This window comes from Leucopleurus acutus (assembly GCF_964270905.1).
Source record: "Leucopleurus acutus genome assembly, chromosome: 19".
NCBI classification, from domain to species: domain Eukaryota; kingdom Metazoa; phylum Chordata; class Mammalia; order Artiodactyla; family Delphinidae; genus Leucopleurus; species Leucopleurus acutus.
In genome coordinates this window covers 49,697,103-49,713,488 of record NC_139161.1, presented here as the reverse complement: position 1 = coordinate 49,713,488, position 16,386 = coordinate 49,697,103, and the positions used below count along the sequence as shown (strand labels likewise).

The following is a 16,386-nucleotide window of genomic DNA, read 5'->3' as shown; positions in this document are numbered from 1 at the left end:
AAGGGCCCAGCCTGCGGGCCAGAGTCAGTTCCTGGCTTCTGGGGGGTGGGGGTGCTATGGTGGATCCAAGGAGCCCTGTAGGCATGGGGAACCCCCAAACGTCTCAAGCCTGGGGCACAGGTGGGGTGTAGCTGCCACCAGGGCCTTCACTCCTGGTAATGCCAGCTCCCTGTCAGATGGTCCCCCACCTGGGAGATCTCCGAGCTGACAGCCAGCCCAAGGCAGCAGAGACAGATGTCCTCCAGAGCGACCAGCAACTTGGGTGCCCGGCTCTGCCAGGTTGAGTCCAACGTCCACAAGGTCAGAGGCCCAGCTGACAGGCTGCAGTCCTCACGCCCCAGGCGCTTCAGGGAGCCTCAGAGCCGGAAGTGCCGCCCTGAGGCTTGGGCCACCCCTTCTCTGTGCAGTCCAGGGGGTGTCGTGTCTTCAACGCTGCAGATGACGCCTTGCCCAGCAAGCTGTGCGGGAAAGTCCAGCCCCCCGGCCCCAGAGTCTGGGGAGGGCAGAGACTGCCCCAGGATCACATAAGCCGGGGACAGGCCGGCCTCTCCCCACATACCCACAGTGGGCTGTCGTCTTCCTGGGGCCCAGGGCCCCTGCAGCCCAGACCCAGGCCTGGGGGTCTGTCCCAGCGCATGGTTCCAGCACACACAGCCTTCCAGGTTAGCTGAGGACACAGCTTCTTGGAGCCAAGGCCACTCAGCAGTCCCAGACCAGAGCCGGTGGGCACCCAGCTGTGGGTCACATGGAAAGCTTCGGGACAGCCCTACGGGGCCAGGGCGTCGGGGGACAGCTCCCAGACTAGGTAGGAGCCAGGGTTCTTCATTATCCCAGTAGCACCTGGAGGGAGGGGGTCAGAGGTCAGGTGCGGAGCCCATTCCAGAGCTTCCCTCTTTCACCATCCTCCCTATGGGGGAGAAACAGGCCTTTCTCGGGGCTCTGGTAGCATGAAGGGCGTGGGTCTACTGGAGCCAAGGCGTGGGGCAGTGACCTTGGATTTCGCACTGCCGGGAAGCTGCAACCCCCAGGGGCCAGGCCCAGAGGAAGGTCCAAGGAGGAGTCAGGCCTGGCACCTCTAGGAGGATTCGGGAGGACAGAGTCCAGAACCGAGCAGGGAGTTCCTGGCCAGTCCCCACCCTGACCTATGCCCCCAGCCCTTCTGAGGAAGGAAGGGGGAGCTGCCCCCCTCCCATGGGTCCACTGGTCAACTCGGGCAACATTTCGTCAGGAAGAGGACCAAACCCAGGGTTGGGATGTGCTGAGGCAGGAGTGACGCAGGAGCTGCTCCTGCTTCCAGAACACCCTTCCACGGCGAGCTGTATGCTCCCCCTCCACTAACCCTGCCTCTGCCCGCCTGCAAGGAGTCTCACCCCCAGCCCCCCGGACCCACACTCACTGCCTCAGACTTTCACAGATGCACACGGCATCACCAGCTGGTTCACCCTGGGGGAGAGACGGGCGGGGGTCAAGGTGGCAGATCAGCGGGGGCCTGGCCCGGGCACTGCTCTGGTGCATCGCATCGCGGGGGCCGGCGGACCGGATGTGCTGGGCAGGGACCTCGTCAGCCCCAGGGGGAGGTGGGAGAGCCCAGGAGTGGGGAGAGGAGGGAGGGAGAGAGAGAGAGAGGAGTAAAGAGAGGAGAAAGAAGTCAGAAAATGAGAGGGAAAAGCAGGGCCAGAGCCCCCATTCTGAAAACCATTCATTCCAGGGAAAAACCCACCTAGAACCACCACAAACGCCCCGGGGCCACCCTGGGCCCCCTCTTGTGCTGGAGGCAGCGGCGGGAAGGCGGGAAGGCGTGGAGGCGGGGACCTTGTCAGCCAGCTGACCCACCCGCTCCAAGCCCACCCTCACCCCCCGCACTCACTGCTGCTCAGCCTTGGCGCGGTCGCTGAGGAAGAAGAGCGCGGTGGCCAGGAAGAACATGCCACCCAGGACCACGACGAAGGGGCAGAGCATGAGGGCGTAGCCCAGGCTCAGGAACTCCCAGAGCGGGGAGTCCTTGGTGCTCTGGCGGATCAGGTCGGAGATCTGTGGGATGGGGGTGGGTGTTAGGGCGGGGCCACCTTCCAGAGCCCTGCACCCCCCTACCCCCACCCCCAGTACTCACAAAGCCGATGAGGTAGGGGCTTCCGGCATCCCCCAGCAGGTGGGAGGTGAAGCTCTGCAGGGCAACGGCGGTGGCCCGTCTGGTGGGGATGACCACATACTGGGCGAGAGGCAGCAGGTCAGAGGCCAGCAGAGTCCGCTGTGCCCCCCTGGCCTCAGCCCAGGGGTCACAACACTTCTCAAGCTCCCGTGGCCTGACTCGCTCCTGCCCTGGTGTCTCGACTTGCTCTCCTGGGCCCTCACCCCCTCCTCCCCAGCTTCTGAGACGAGGCTGCCTTAGCGTCTGCACTTGGCCCTTGGCGGGGAGCCAAGTGCACCGGGCACAGGGATCACACGTGGCAACCCTGGGACCAGAACCCTGGCCTCAATCTTGCCCTCACCTCCCCACAAGCTAAAGACCCATCTTGGTCTCGCCCAAGGCCTGGGCTGGCTGGGATGGGTGATGGTGGGGAAGCAGGACCCTGCCTAGAAGAGCCTCCACTTTTACCCCCAGCACGGACTGCCAGGGCTGCTGGGCCCCCAGAACCCCCGCCAGCCCAAGCAGGCCCTGACCCACAGGGGCTGCAGCTCCAAAGCTGGGCGGGCCAAGGTCAGACAGAGGGGCTGGTGGCAGCCCCCTGCCCCCGAGCTCAGCTTCCTCATCTAGTCAAAGCCCCAGCCTTTGTGGACAGTCTGAGAGCAGCCAGTGCCCACCGGGCACCCAGTTACTGGGGGGGAGGGGAGACCTGGATTGCGTGGCCCCATTTCCAGGAATAATTAATCACTTGGCTGTGACACTTAATAAAATGGGACACGATTTCCCTGGGGCCCAAACCCTGTCAGCATCTGGGGCTGCCCCTGGGGCTGGGGGCAGAGGAGGGGGTCCTGCCGACCGCCAAGGGTACTTGATTCAGGCAAACTCACTCCAACCTTCGCTCCCGCGTGTGCAGTGATCCCCGCCTGGCACTGAGCTGAGTCAGACCTCCCGCCCACCACACCTTTAGCCAGGGACTGGGTGAGGGGGGGGCGGTGTTGGAGAGAGACCACCCCGGGTGAAGCACATACACAGGGAAGCTCGGGCGGGGCCAGGCAGGCTTCCTGGAGGGGAGCTAGCCAGGGGCCCTCATGCCCAGGCAGACTGATCTCCTAGGCTGACCCACATTCTGGCACCAAACCCCAAGTGCGCTGAAGGTGGCCCCATGAGGAGTCCTTCCTCCCCCTGTCCCCAGGGCCCACCCTGGCACCTCCCACCCTCCCCGCCGCCGCCGCCAGTCCCCTGCATACCCTTCTCCCAGTTCTCTCCCGGCCCTGACTTGCAGGATCACTGAGGACAGGACCAGCCAGCGCCCCCCCCCTCCACCACCCCCGTCCCAGACTGCCGCTTGTTCTCGAGGCCACAGCCCCCTCCTGCTTCCTCCCAGGCTGCTCCCATCCCCGCCCAAGGACACAAGCCCCTGCCGCCCGCCGCTCAGATGGCTCTTTGTCCCTGGCCGCCTGGTCTGGAGCCCATTGTTGGCCCCGTGAAGACGGCCTCTGTCTGCCCGACCCAGCCACGGGCACTCGGGCAGTCGCGCCTGGAACCCGGGCTGAGCCGGGAGGGCAGAGTCCACGGGAGCTCAGACCCTGAGGGTGGAGCCCTGGCAGACAGCACCACTCTGGTGCCAGCCTGGCACTGCCAGCCTCCCGGCCACAAACCTGAGCCTCCAGACATCGCCCTCCGCACCCAGGCCCCACATCCCGCCCTTCTGCCTGCTCAACCCTCTGATTCCAGGCCCTGCCCCGATGCAGACCCCCAAATCTCTGATCCCCTCTCTCCCCTCACAAGCCCAGCCGGCTCTCCCACCCCTTCACCCACCCTCCCCATCTGCCCCGAGAGGTTGAGAGGCCTGCCTCACCATGAGGATGTCCGCTGTGATGGCCCAGTTAGAAAACAGCAGCGTCTCCCCTACAAAAATGCAGATCTGCCCGGGAGAGACCAGAGCAACCATCAGGGGGCGCTCTACCCGCCACCGGCCCCAGGCTGCTCCCTGCACCCTGACTGCTGGCCGGGAGCCCCCAGAAGCCTTCCCCCCCGGCTCCTGGCGGTCAGGCGCACGGGGAATTTGTGGATTAGCTACAGGCTTCAAGCCAGGCCCACAGCCCTGGACAGAGCAGGGGCAGACTGAGGACTGAAGCCTCCCCGTGGGGGAGCCTCCCCGTGGGGGAGCCTCCCCGTGGGGGAGCCTCCCCGTGGGGGGGTCCCACCCCCTGCCCCAAGTCAGACTGCATTTCCTCCTCCAGAGCCCAGCTCCCCGGCCACCCTGGCACTCCCACCGTACTCACATAGGCCCCCACGATGCTGCTCTTGGCCGCCACGAAGATGAGGCAGATGAAGATGGCGGAGCCCAGCATACCCACAGCGCACACCAGCGGGTCAGCCCGCTGGGTCCGCAGGCGGCACCAGCGTGTGGCTCCTGCGCCCGTGACCACCCCGAGAAAACCCGTAAAGCAGGTGATGGCCCCGAAGATGAGGCTGCGGAGACAGAGGACGGTGCAGCACGGGTTAGAGGGCAGGGCTGGGGTAGAGGGGCCGGCGGCCTCCCTCACCCCGCCGCCATCCCCACCCGCCCACTGAGCCCGCCTGGCCGCACCTGTCCTTGGCCGCACAGGGCGGGCTGCTGCACGTCTCCACCGCCTTCTGCACGACTTGGGCACGGTGCAGGTAGAGCGGGATCCACATGCCCAGGGCCCCTGTGGCGAAGGACACGGCTGACGTGGCCAGGGAGGAGAAGACGTAGCTGCGGCTGGGGAGAGGCCGGGGCAGCAACACTGAGCGGGGGGGCCAGCATCCCCGCAGCTGGCAGGGTCGGGCCCAGGAGGCAGGCTTTCCTCCCTCCTTCCCCCAGGGACAGAAGGCCTCAAATGCCTTGCCTACGGGCTCTGGGGCTGAGGGCTCTGGCTTCAGGGATCGTAAACACTCGTAGCCCCAGCACTGTGGACAGGGAGTCTGGCCAAGCAGGCTGTGTGGGCCAGCCTGCAAGTTGGGGTCCTCTCCTCTCAGCGCCCCTCCCTCCCTCTTCCCACTGGACCCCTCCCAGCAGTACTCACTTGCGGATCAGGGCCTTCATGTCTCGGAGCCATGACGTCCGGGCCTTGAGCTGCCCCCCGAGCTGGTCAGCGTGGCCTCTCCTAGTGGCCGGGACCAGGACGAGGATGAGCGTTCCTGTGATCATGCCCAGGATGGGGGACACCTGGTGGGTCAGGGTGCACCAAGTCAGGACACCAGGGCCCAGGCGTCTTTGTCTCTGCTGCACCTGGAAGGGGGAGCAGGCCAGCCACGCCTTCTCTGGGCCCCGGGCTCCTCCTCTGGGCTGGTATCTGCCCAGCCTTCCTGACTGGGCAAAGCCACTGGGGGTGAGGCTAGCATATGGGGCTTGGGGGCTCAAAATGGGCTGTGCCGCCCAGGGGCCGGATGGGAGAGAGGACGGAAAGTGAAAGGGAGGGAGGGATGGTCAGATGGATGGAGGAGGGAGGACAGATGGCTGAATAGTCAGAGAGATGGACAGATGGATGGTTGGATGGATAGATTGCTGGGTGGATGAATTAACACATGGAAGGACAGGAGGACGGATGAGTGGATAGGTGATGGGTGACGAGTGATGAATGATGGGTGATCGATGGAACAAAAGGAAGGTAGGTGGGCGGACATATGGAATGATGACTGGGAGAGGAGTGTTCCTGGGGACAGGGAGCCAGATACCAGCTCCTGCCCGCCTCCCTGGGTCTGGAAAAGCTTCCCGGGCCAGCTCCTCACCCTGGTGGTGGGGGGCGGGCACTGAGAAGGGACCGGCTGCGCATGTAGCTTATGGTTTGGGAGGGGCCCGTGTGGGTTCCAGGAGAACAGAGGCTCAGGAGCCCCTTTGGGTCTTCCCTGCATCCTGCCCAGTGTTGAGAGGCCCCAGGCCTCTCTCCAGATGGAAAGGGCACATCTCGGGAGTCTGGATTCCAATATACCAGTCCCTCCACCAGCTCCTGAGAACAGGGAAATCTGTACCCATCCCCACCAGGCCTGGGAGCCCATGGTCTGGGGAGTTCCTCTCCATTCGCCGCCCCCCATGAAAAAATTCCACGGAGGCTGCTTCCTTCCTGCTTTTGAGGAAAAAACACTTTGTCTTAAGCTTCCTCTCCTTCACAAGACTGGGGATCTCTGTTTCCTCTGATTGCACTGTCCGGGGGCCTTGGCAGACTTGTGCCGAGTCCTCCTGCAGGACAGGAAGTGGTTCCAGACCCCGGGGCCCTCACACAGGGGTCTCGCCTCAGCCCCGCCCCAGCACAGGCCACAGCAGGAAGTGCTGCCGTGAACGTGGAATTTCCTTCGTCCTCACAGACTGGGGCCCCTGAGTGGGGCGAGTCTGGCACCCTTCACACCTCCAAGTGAACTGAAGGAGAAGAGCCCAGGCCCGCGAGGTGGGGAGCCTGGCGGCTGAGGCTCTGTCCCTGAATCTCTGGGTGACCCTGGGCAACGGCTGGTCTGGGGGTGTCCTTACCCGCAAGGCCCAGTGCCAGTCTCCGGCCGCCTGCTTCACGCTGGAGCCGGTGATGTAGCCCAGGCCGCTGCAGAGAGGACGGGACGGTCAGGCAGGGATGGGCAGGGCGTCGGGGGCAGGGGATGCTCACCAGTCTAGGAGGCCACCAGCCCCCGCCCCCACCCAGCCAGCCAGGGAGCTGGTCCAGGCGCTTCTCAAGGCTGCCTGCCCCTGTGTTTAGGTCACAGAGGGCCAAACTCCAGAGAGAGGGAGTGGTGAGAAACCCGAAGGGACCTGGCCCGGATCCTCACCTGCCCAGAGGGATGGCGAAGTAGAAGACAGACAGCATGAGTGTGCGCGTGTTCTTGGTGAAGAGGTCGCCGATGATGGTGGGCGCGATGGTGGAGTAGCTGGCCTCGCCGATGCCCACCAGCCCGCGGGACAGGACCAGCAGCCAGAAGTGCTGTGGGGAGGGGCGGAGAGCGCTGGGGGGGCCCGCCTGCTCCCCTGCCTGCGCATGCCCGCTCCCGGCTTTGCTCCCTACCCGCAGCAGGGCCCAGGAGACAGGAGAGAGGGTGGAGCCCAACCCCTGCCTCAGCAACGACGACACCCCAGGCCACACTGGGCCTCAATTCCTGCCTCTGAATAGTGGGTCGGACTGGGTCTAGCTGGCCCAGTGCTCGGATGGAGCTGGACTTTCAGGGGCTGAGAGTTGTAGGTTTGGCGGGGGACGTAAGCCTGTGTCTCCACTGCCACCCTGACTCATTGGGAGACTTCCTCCCTGGGTTCTGGCCCCTTCTTGGGAGCCTTAAGCCACCCCTACTCTGTGTCCCATCCCCTGACCAGGCAGCTGGGCTGACCCTAGCAGCACTGAGGACCCAGTGTAAATGGGGAGTGGGCAGGGCAGCCCAGTGGGCTCAGTGCCCCTCCTCCATGCACAAATCAAAGAGCAAAGCCCAGCTACATGGGAAGGGTGGGGCCGTGCCAGCTGCCAGTGGTTCTACCCCTTTGATGTGGACCCAGCCCCTCCATCCCCCCAGCTGCCCAGGGCCTGAGAACCAAGCCTGGTCATTTTTCCCCGGCCCCACCCCGACCACCCATCCGGCCAGCATTGCCCACATCCAGCCCTCCTCCAGGTCTCCCTGTCTCTGCACATCTCTTTCCCGGCCCTCTCTCTGTGTCGCTGGTCCTGCCATCCATGTCTGCGCCTCTCGTTTCCATAGTTCATTCGCTCTCTCACCCTCCATCTCTGAGTCTTCCTTCTCCTGGCCCCTTGCCTGGGCTTCTGTCCCGGAGAAGCAGCAGCCCACAGCCTTTGCCTATTTTTCTGTTGGGTTCTTTGTCTTTCTTGTATCGGTTTCTGTTAGCGTTTTCTATATCATGGGAATTGAGGTTTATTGGATAGGTCACAAATATTTTCCATCATCCTTCTTTCCACTTTGTTTGTGGGGAGTTTCATCATACAGAAGCTTTATTTTGTGTTGGTTAATTTGATGCTGTCCAAGCTGTTGATTTTCCCTTAACGGCTTCTGGATTTCACATCTTGCTCAAGAAGGGCTAGTCCATCCCAGAATGATACACAATATTCTTTTATGTTTGTTATATTTTAGAAAGAGAAAGAAAATGGGAGTGATTTCCTTATTCTCCTCCGTACAAGAGCAGGCAGATAAGACCTCTTTGACAAGGGATCCCATAGATCCCCACTCCTCCCCCAGGAACTGGCTATCTTGTGCATTTGTCACGACTTCCTCTCTACCTTTGCCTGCACATACACGTACCAAGGAACAACATTTAGTGTCCCCTGTGTGCTCTCACACAATAAACATAAAAAGACCATCCCTGGGACTTCCCTGCTGGTCCGGTGGTTGAGAATCCACCTTCCAGTGCAGGGGACGCGGGTTCGGTCCCTAGTTGGGGGACTGGGAGCCCCCATGCCGCAACTACCGAGCACGCGAGCTACAACTAGACAGCAGCCCACATGCCGCAACAAAGATCATGCTATAGCAGCTAACACCCGACACAGCCAAAAGTAAAATAAATATTAAAAAAAAAAAAAAGAGCATTCCATGCGTCTTGTCCCACAACTTGATTTTTTTCCCTCATCTTTTGGAAACCCATTTCAGCTGGTTAATATAGATCTAGTTCATTCATTTGCTGCTAAGAAGCTCACAGTATGAATACACCCCATTCTACCTGGGCGTCCCCCAAGTCGAGGTCATTTAGTTTCTCTCTTTTTTTTCCTATTACAAAACTTGCAGCAAACATCCTTACGTAAACCTGTCACTTTGTGTCCACGAGTTGGAGCTTCTCCCTTCGGCATATACCCCCAAGTAGAAGGCTGGGCTGTGCGGTGTACACAGAATTTTACAAAATCCTGCCCCACTTTGCTCTCCAAAGAGGCTCTACCAATTTACACTCCCGCTAGTAGCTTGAATAACACTTGGTATTGTCAGCCTTTTTAATTGCCGCCAATCTGATGGGTGTGAAACGGTAACTCATTGTTGTTTTAATTTGCAGTGCCCTGATTACTCAAGAAGCCGAGAACCGTCTCTTCCTACATATGTTGCCTGTTGGGGGATCTTCCCCTGGAAGTGCCTGTCACTATCCTTTGCCCATTTTTTCTACCGGGTTGTTTGTCTTTTTCTTGTTGAATTTTAGTTCTAGACCTTTATGGTTTGCTTTTTACTTTACTTTCACCTGGCTGGGATTTATTTTGAAGTATGGTTAGAAATGCAGACCATACTTTACTTTATCTTCCATCCAGATGGAGAGTCAATACTCCCAACACCATTTATTTGAGATGCAACTTTCATCCTCCACTCAATTCCCATAGAAAGGAGGACTGTCTCCTTGGTCTCTTAGTTTATCCCTCTGCTGTTTCCATTAGAATAGCCGTGTTTTGATAACTGATAGGACAGGAGCCCTTTCATTGTTGTTTTCACAATGTTTTGGCTGTTCCTGGGCACCTTCTCTGCCAGATTTACTTCAGAATCACATTGCCAAGGCCCACCGAAAACCCCCACGGGACTCGGATTGTGACTGCAATGAACTCATAGATTAATTGGGAGTGATCCGTTTCTCTCTCTGCCTCTACTCATCTTCTCTCCCCATCTCTCCCTTCCTTCCACACACCCAGAGTGGGGACCAGCCTTGACATCGTGGTCCTGTACTCACTGGTTAACCCCAGAAGCAGCCCCAGAGGTCAGATGAGGAGGAGCCTGATCAGGGGCAGAACAAGAGCCAGAGGGGGTCCAGAAGCTTCTTCTGGTCCAGTCCCCATTTCTGACTGTGGCCATCAGGCTCTGCCTGACGTTCTAGGCCTGGGATTTTTTGTTTTTTGTTTTTAATTTATTTTTAGCTGCATTGGGCCTTCATTGCTGCACGCGGGCTTTCTCTAGTTGCGGCTAGCAGGGGCTACTCTTCGTTGTGGTGCACGGGCTTCTCATTGCGGTGGCTTCTCTTTTTGCAGAGCATGGGCTCTAGGTGCACGGGCTTCAGTAGCTGTGGCTCACAGGCTCAGTAGTTGTGGCTCGTGGGCTCTAGAGCACAGGCTCAGTAGTTGTGGCGCACAGGCTTAGTTGCTCCGTGGCATGTGGGATCTTCCCAGACCAGGGCTCAAACCTGTGTCCCCTGCATTGGCAGGTGGATTCTTAACCACTATGCCACCAGGGAAGTCCTAGGCCTGGAGCTTATTACCTGGCCTGACCCTTCGCTATGAAGCTGCCCCATGAAGCAAACTTGTATCCCCCAAACCTGCCAGTTCTCTCTGCCCTCACCTCCAACCTCCTCTCGATCAGTGTAAATCTGACTCACTATTGCCCTTCTTCAGACTCTTCCAGGGTCCAGCACTTCCCTCAGGAGAAAGCTCAGGGCTTCCAACCTGGCATTCAAGGCTCTCTATGACCTGGTCCCTGCCTTCCTTTCCAGCCAAAGCACTCTCCTCCTCAATCTACCAACACACTCCACCATTTCTGCCTCCATGGGGCTGCTCCCTCTGCCTGTGCTATCTTCACCAAAAGGCCTAACCTCCCTGTCTTGCCTGCCCAGCTCAACTGCCACCTCCTCCAGGAAGTCTTCCCTGACCACATGGATGTCAGAGACTGCTCTCTTTTCAGTGAGGACTTTCAGCACTTTGCTTATCTTGAAGGCTCTGAACATGGGAGCTCCTGTCACATCTTCCCATCCCCAGGCCTGGATGCTCCCAAGGCCAGGGTCTCCTCCTTTGTCCCCTAGGCTGAACACTCCCTGAAGGCAAATCCTGGTCTTCTCCCCTTCTTTAAGATTTAATTTTATTTATTTTTGGCTGCTTTGGGTCTTCATTGCCGCTGATTGCAGGCTTTCTCTAGTTGCAGCGAGCGGGGGCTACTCTTCATTACGGTGCGCAGGTTTCTCATTGTGGTGGCTTCTCTTGTTGCGGAGCACGGGCTCTAGGTGCGCGGATTTCATAGTTGCAGCATGCAGGCTCTAGAGCTCAGGCTCAATAGTTGTGGTGCACAGGCTCAGTAGTTGCGGCATGCGGGCTCTAAAGTACAGGCTCAGTAGTTGTGGTGCACGGGCTTAGTTGCTCCACGGCATGTGGGATCTTCCTGGACCAGGGCTCGAACCTGTGTCCCCTGCATTGGCAGGCGGATTCTCATCCACTGCGCCACCAGGGAAGTCCGTCCCCTTCTTCCTCTATCTCCCTCTATAGTAGCCATCATGTGATTGTCCATCCTCTGCTTGAAGACCCCTAGTGACGGGACACTCACTACCTCTCAGAGCAACATATCTCCTCATTGGAAGAAAGAACAGAAATAATGATTTGTTGAAACCTGCCATGTGTCAGGGTCTGGACATTCATGAGTTCAATTATTTCTCACAACCACCCTTCATACTAAGAAGTATTATCCCCAATTAAAGATGAGGAAACTGAGGCTCAGAGAAGTTTCTCCAGATCACAAAGCTGAGTGGGCCACAGAATTGGGATATTCAAATCCAGAACTGTGAGAGCCAAGTAAGAAACATCTTCCTTCCTGGGGATTCCCTGGCAGTCCAGTGGTTAGGACTCCACACTCTCATTGCTGAGGGCCTGGGTTCAATCCCTGGTTGGGGAACTAACATCCCACAAGCTGCACATTGTGGCCAAAAAAAAAAAAAAAAAAAAAACAGAAAGAAAGATCTTCCTGACACTGAACTAATGTTTGTCTCCCTAGGACTTTGACCCAAGGAGCTGGCTGATGGTTGGACAAAGAGCAAACTGTGTGAGGCCTAGAGAAGGGTACTGACGCATCTAGGGTCACACAGCAAGATGACAGCAGAGCCAGAACTAGAACCCAAGGCCAGACTTGCCCCCCGATCCTTGCATCCTCCCCAAATCAGAAGCAGCTCAGAGAGAGTCAGGATGCCACACAGGGCTGTGAGTCCCTCAGTTCAAGGCCAGCACGGGGAAAGCCCAATCAGTAGGGCCAGTGTATAGAAGTACCCAAAGACCCCCCCTCATCCCACCATACTTGGACCCAACGGGCTGGAACCCCAGTCTAGACTAGGATAGGTCAATCAGACTTGCCACCCGCTGGAGGAACCAGGACACACGGACAGGATGAGCAGGAATGCCGGGTGGAAGGCCCGGGCAGGCCTCACCTGCTGCGGGATGAAGGAGCTGGAGAACGTGACAGCCGACCAGAAGAAAATCCCGCAGCTGAGGATCACCTTCCTGTTGAAGCGGTCACCCAGGTAGCCGAAGATGGGGGCAGCCACCATGAAGCTGCAGATGAATGCTGCGTGGGGAGAGGAGAGCCGCGGTTGTGGCACAGGGGTCTCATGGCTGAGCCCAGCCGCCCAGACCACCCAGCGAGAGGCCAAGCGCCTGCTGAGGAAGCAGCCGCTGCCCGAGAGGGGCAACCTCGGCCAGATCTGGGCCCAGGGGAGGTAGGACAGGCCCTCTGGGTTAGGAGACTCCACGACTCCATCCTCTTCAACGCCCAGTGGCAGATGAGCCCTTCGGGTACTTTTTAAAAGAGTAAAGATTATTCACTGAACATTTTCTACTTGTCAGGTGCTAGGGGCTCACCACACAGCATCCTGTGTATCTTTCTGACCCCCATCCCACCTCACAGATGGGGAGACACTCAGAGAGAAGTGACTTGCCTAAGGCCCCACCAATAGTAAATGTCCCAGTGGGGATTTGACCCCGTCTGACTCCAGAGCCAGTGTTCCTTATACTTTGCCATGCTACTCTCCTTATTATACTTGAAAAAAAGGTTCAGAGAGGGAAAGGGACCTACCCAAGGTCACACAGCAAATCGGAGCAGAACTGGACCTGGAACCCCCAGTCTCATACCTGCCAGATCACACAGCCACCCTCACTCCCAGAGACTGCAGAGACTTTCCTGACATTTGGAAACATTGTCATTCATTTGTTCACTCATTCACTCATTCACTCATCCATCCTTTCATCCATTCAACAAAGACCAAAATTCCTAGACTCTTGCAGTTTTCATTCTAGTGAGAAACAATGAAATAAAAAATATAGTATGTCAAGGGGTGACACATGCTAAGGAGGGAAAAAGGGCAGAAACAGGAGATAGGAAAAGTGTGTGAGAAAAAGAAAACAGATGTTAACATTTTAAATAGAAAGGTCAGAGGTGACATTTCAGCAAAGATCTGGAGGAGAGGAGGAGACAAATCATGCAAATATTGGGTTGAGAACAGCAAGTGCAAAGGCCCTGGGGCAGGAATGTGCTTAGCATATTTGTGGAACAACAAATAGACCAGAGTGGCTGGAGCAGAGGAACCCTGGGGAAAAGGCCAGATGGGGTAGGGCCTTGTGGCTCACTGTGGTGACTGTGGCTTCTACGGGTGAGAAAGGAAAACACCAGAGGATGCTGAGCAGAGGAGTGATGTGACCTGGTTTTGTTCTTCCAGAACAATAGAGCAGCAGAGTCTCAGAGGACCCTGTGAGGATGACACTACCAGCATGGGAGGGGCCTTCGAGGTCTCAGGGGGGATAAAGAGTCCAGCAACGCAGGGTAGTCGCTAGGTCATGCGGTGAGGCAGCCCCTGATTCCTCCTCCTGGAAGGCAATCCCACAGCTGACGGGCAGATGGCCAGACAAAGGCCGGGGGGGCAGATAAGGTGGCTGGCCAAGCTAAACATTCACAGGGTCTGGCTGTTCCCTCACAGACCTGAGCCCCTAGGAGAAGAGATAGAGGGAGGGGAGGAAGGAGGCAAGGAGGTGAGAGCAGGCTGGGCTGGTGCAGCGCGACTGTCCCTCACTTATCCCAGGGAGCAGGATGGTGAGCATGTCTGGGTGTGGGGGGCAATCTTTTAATCCCAACTGTGTGACTGGGGCCTCGGGCAGAATCAGCAGAGAGGTGCACGAATCTGGGCACCAGAGACGCAGTGCCTGGCCTTGAATTCAGCTCTATTCCTTCCCAGCTGGGTGACCTTGGGAAGGTCACAACCTCTCTGTCCCTCAATTCAGTGGTGTGCTGATAAATGTTTAGCAACCGGCTCTCCAAAAATGAGGCGGGGTGGGGGGGAGCCCTGATGTGTAGTGTTTGCCCATTTTCATGGTGCACATACTCCCACCATGGCCTGATTTCAAGCTACCAAGGTGATGTCACTAATCAGAGTTGGGAAGAGAGATGCAGTCACAGAGTTGTACATAGAGTATTTCTACCACCTAGATCCAACAGACATAAATAACCTTAGGAACGTAGATAATAGTGAAAGGTAGCAAAATAATTAGGGGGTGATGAATTCTGAATGTTTATTACCTTTGGGTTTTTCTTTTTAATAGCTCTTTGGAGTATAATTATACAAAGTATAACTGTATAATTGCTTCACAATACTGCGTTAGTTTCTGTTGCACAGCAAAGCGAATCAGCCATGTGCATACACGTGTCCCCACATCCCCTCCCTCTTGAGCCTCCCTCCCACCCTCCCTATCCCACCCCTCTAGGTCATCGCGAAGCACGGAGCCGATCTCCCTGTGCTATGCTGTGATGTTGTGTAATTGTAAGTTTATATCATTCAGTTTGTAATAACGGTTGTGCTTAACAACCAGCTCACACAATTCCTGAAAACTTAACAATCAACTCTCATGAAGCTAAGCCACCTCCAGCACGCCAACTTCCTCATCTGTAAAATAAAGATAAAAATAGCAACTCCCTGCTTGCTCTGAGCACTGGATGAGATAATGCGTGTAAGGGGCTTAATGCCACGTCCTGCCCATGCCCAGAGTGGGTCAGCTCTTGGTCAACACTGGGCCCTTGTTTAGATCAGTCAAGGTAGAAATTATTTCCTCTTATCTAGAAAAAGAATTTTTCCTGCTGGGTCTGTCTCCCAGGACCTGCCTGAGATCAGACCAGGATATGGGCTGGAAAGAGATTTCAGTCTCATCAGGACTTACACATGTTAGGGGAGAAGGAAGAATTGTTGCCTCCATGCCTGTCTGTATTAGGTGAGGAGTGGACAGAAAGAATCAGAATAGGAGTTGCCCCCCTGTCTGGCCAAGAAGCAGACCCTGTCCATGGGTTGCCCAGCTTAAAGAGTTAAAATGCCAGGGAACCAGCAAGGAGGGCCAAATCCTACCAAGACAATGAAGGGAGGCTTCATAGAGGCAGTGATAGCAGAGCAGGGCACTGAAGGCTACATAGGAGTTCACCCTGATGATACTACTTAAAATCAAGTATACTAAAATATGAATTACAAATCTTTTAAGACTGTATAATGGTTAATGAGGCATAACGCTTATTGTTAGTAATAACTGCAGTTACCGTTCATGGATGTGCCCTGGCCATAAGCACAGATGATCTCATTTGATTCTCCCTATTACCTTCATCTTACGGAGGAAACAGTAGAGGCTAAAAGTAGTGACATCATACAGCTCGTGTGTGGCTAAGCTAGAATTTATACCCCAGTTTGACTCCAGAGTCCTTGCTCTAAATCACACCACAGGTGGCCAGGCTGGGAAGGCAGAAGATCCCAGCTGATGTTCCAAAGGTCAGAGAAAGTTCAGGGTGTGTCAGGGACAGCAGGAAGACGCATGAGGCTGTAGGCTGGGAAGGTGATAGAGAGAGGAAGCAGTGGGAGAGGAGACCACTGAGGGAGATCGGGCCCTAACCCCTAGTTCCAGGTTTGGTGTCAGTTAGAGGGCAGTGGAGATCCACAGCACACTGTTCTCCCCCTTCAAGGAGGAGCGCTGGCCAAGCCCCCACTGGGTGGGTGCAGAGGGGCTGGAGGAGGTGAGCCAGACCTCAGCCATCCTGGTCCATCCCTATCCTCCTGTCCACAGCAGAACCGGAAGGCAGCCCCCCTAGTGCTTTCCCCCTGGCTTTCTGCCTGCTCTTCTGGGTGGGCAGAGGCACCTGGGACTTCAGATGGACTCCTGCTGGGGCAGCCACACCCCATCCCCACCCCTGTCCCGCCAAAGGTCACCAAGTCCCAACCTGAGTTTTACCGTCTGTCCCATTGTACAGCTGGGGCCACTGGAAGGTGGAAGAACTTGCCCAAGATGACATAGCAACCCTCCCGACCCTGGACTCTCTTGTCTCTCAGGGCCTTCCCCTTGGGGACAAGGGAAACCAAGGTCAGCAGGGAGACACAATCCATCTTTCCAGCCCTCCCTTCTGCTCTGGGGAGCCAAGAGAAAGGGCCTCTCCCGGCCCTCAGGGTTGTCACCAGCCAGCAGAGACGCCTGAACACAACTAGGTAGGGCCTGGAGGGAAATAAATTCCTGGCAGAAGGAACAGCACAGGGACTTCCCTGGTGGCGTGGTGGTTAAGAATCCACCTGCCAATGCAGGGGACAC

The 16,386-nt window shown here is 57.1% G+C and overlaps 1 protein-coding gene across 1 annotated transcript in view; it reads right to left on the bottom strand.

Annotated features, from left to right (window-relative positions):
• Nucleotides 1-195: 195 nt before the first annotated feature.
• SPNS2 (SPNS lysolipid transporter 2, sphingosine-1-phosphate) overlaps nucleotides 196-16,386 on the bottom strand; it is a 34,865-nt gene continuing 18,674 nt past the window's right edge. Inside the window, exons 3-13 of the mRNA XM_082861316.1 lie at nucleotides 12,213-12,349; nucleotides 6,905-7,056; nucleotides 6,615-6,681; nucleotides 5,176-5,318; nucleotides 4,719-4,871; nucleotides 4,411-4,600; nucleotides 3,984-4,049; nucleotides 2,111-2,209; nucleotides 1,868-2,031; nucleotides 1,397-1,443; nucleotides 196-840 (exon numbers count right to left, since the gene is read on the bottom strand). Of these exons, the coding sequence (XP_082717442.1) occupies nucleotides 1,401-1,443; nucleotides 1,868-2,031; nucleotides 2,111-2,209; nucleotides 3,984-4,049; nucleotides 4,411-4,600; nucleotides 4,719-4,871; nucleotides 5,176-5,318; nucleotides 6,615-6,681; nucleotides 6,905-7,056; nucleotides 12,213-12,349 (1,214 nt within the window). The 3' untranslated portion in view covers nucleotides 196-840; nucleotides 1,397-1,400. The remainder of the gene's footprint in view (nucleotides 841-1,396; nucleotides 1,444-1,867; nucleotides 2,032-2,110; nucleotides 2,210-3,983; nucleotides 4,050-4,410; nucleotides 4,601-4,718; nucleotides 4,872-5,175; nucleotides 5,319-6,614; nucleotides 6,682-6,904; nucleotides 7,057-12,212; nucleotides 12,350-16,386) is intronic.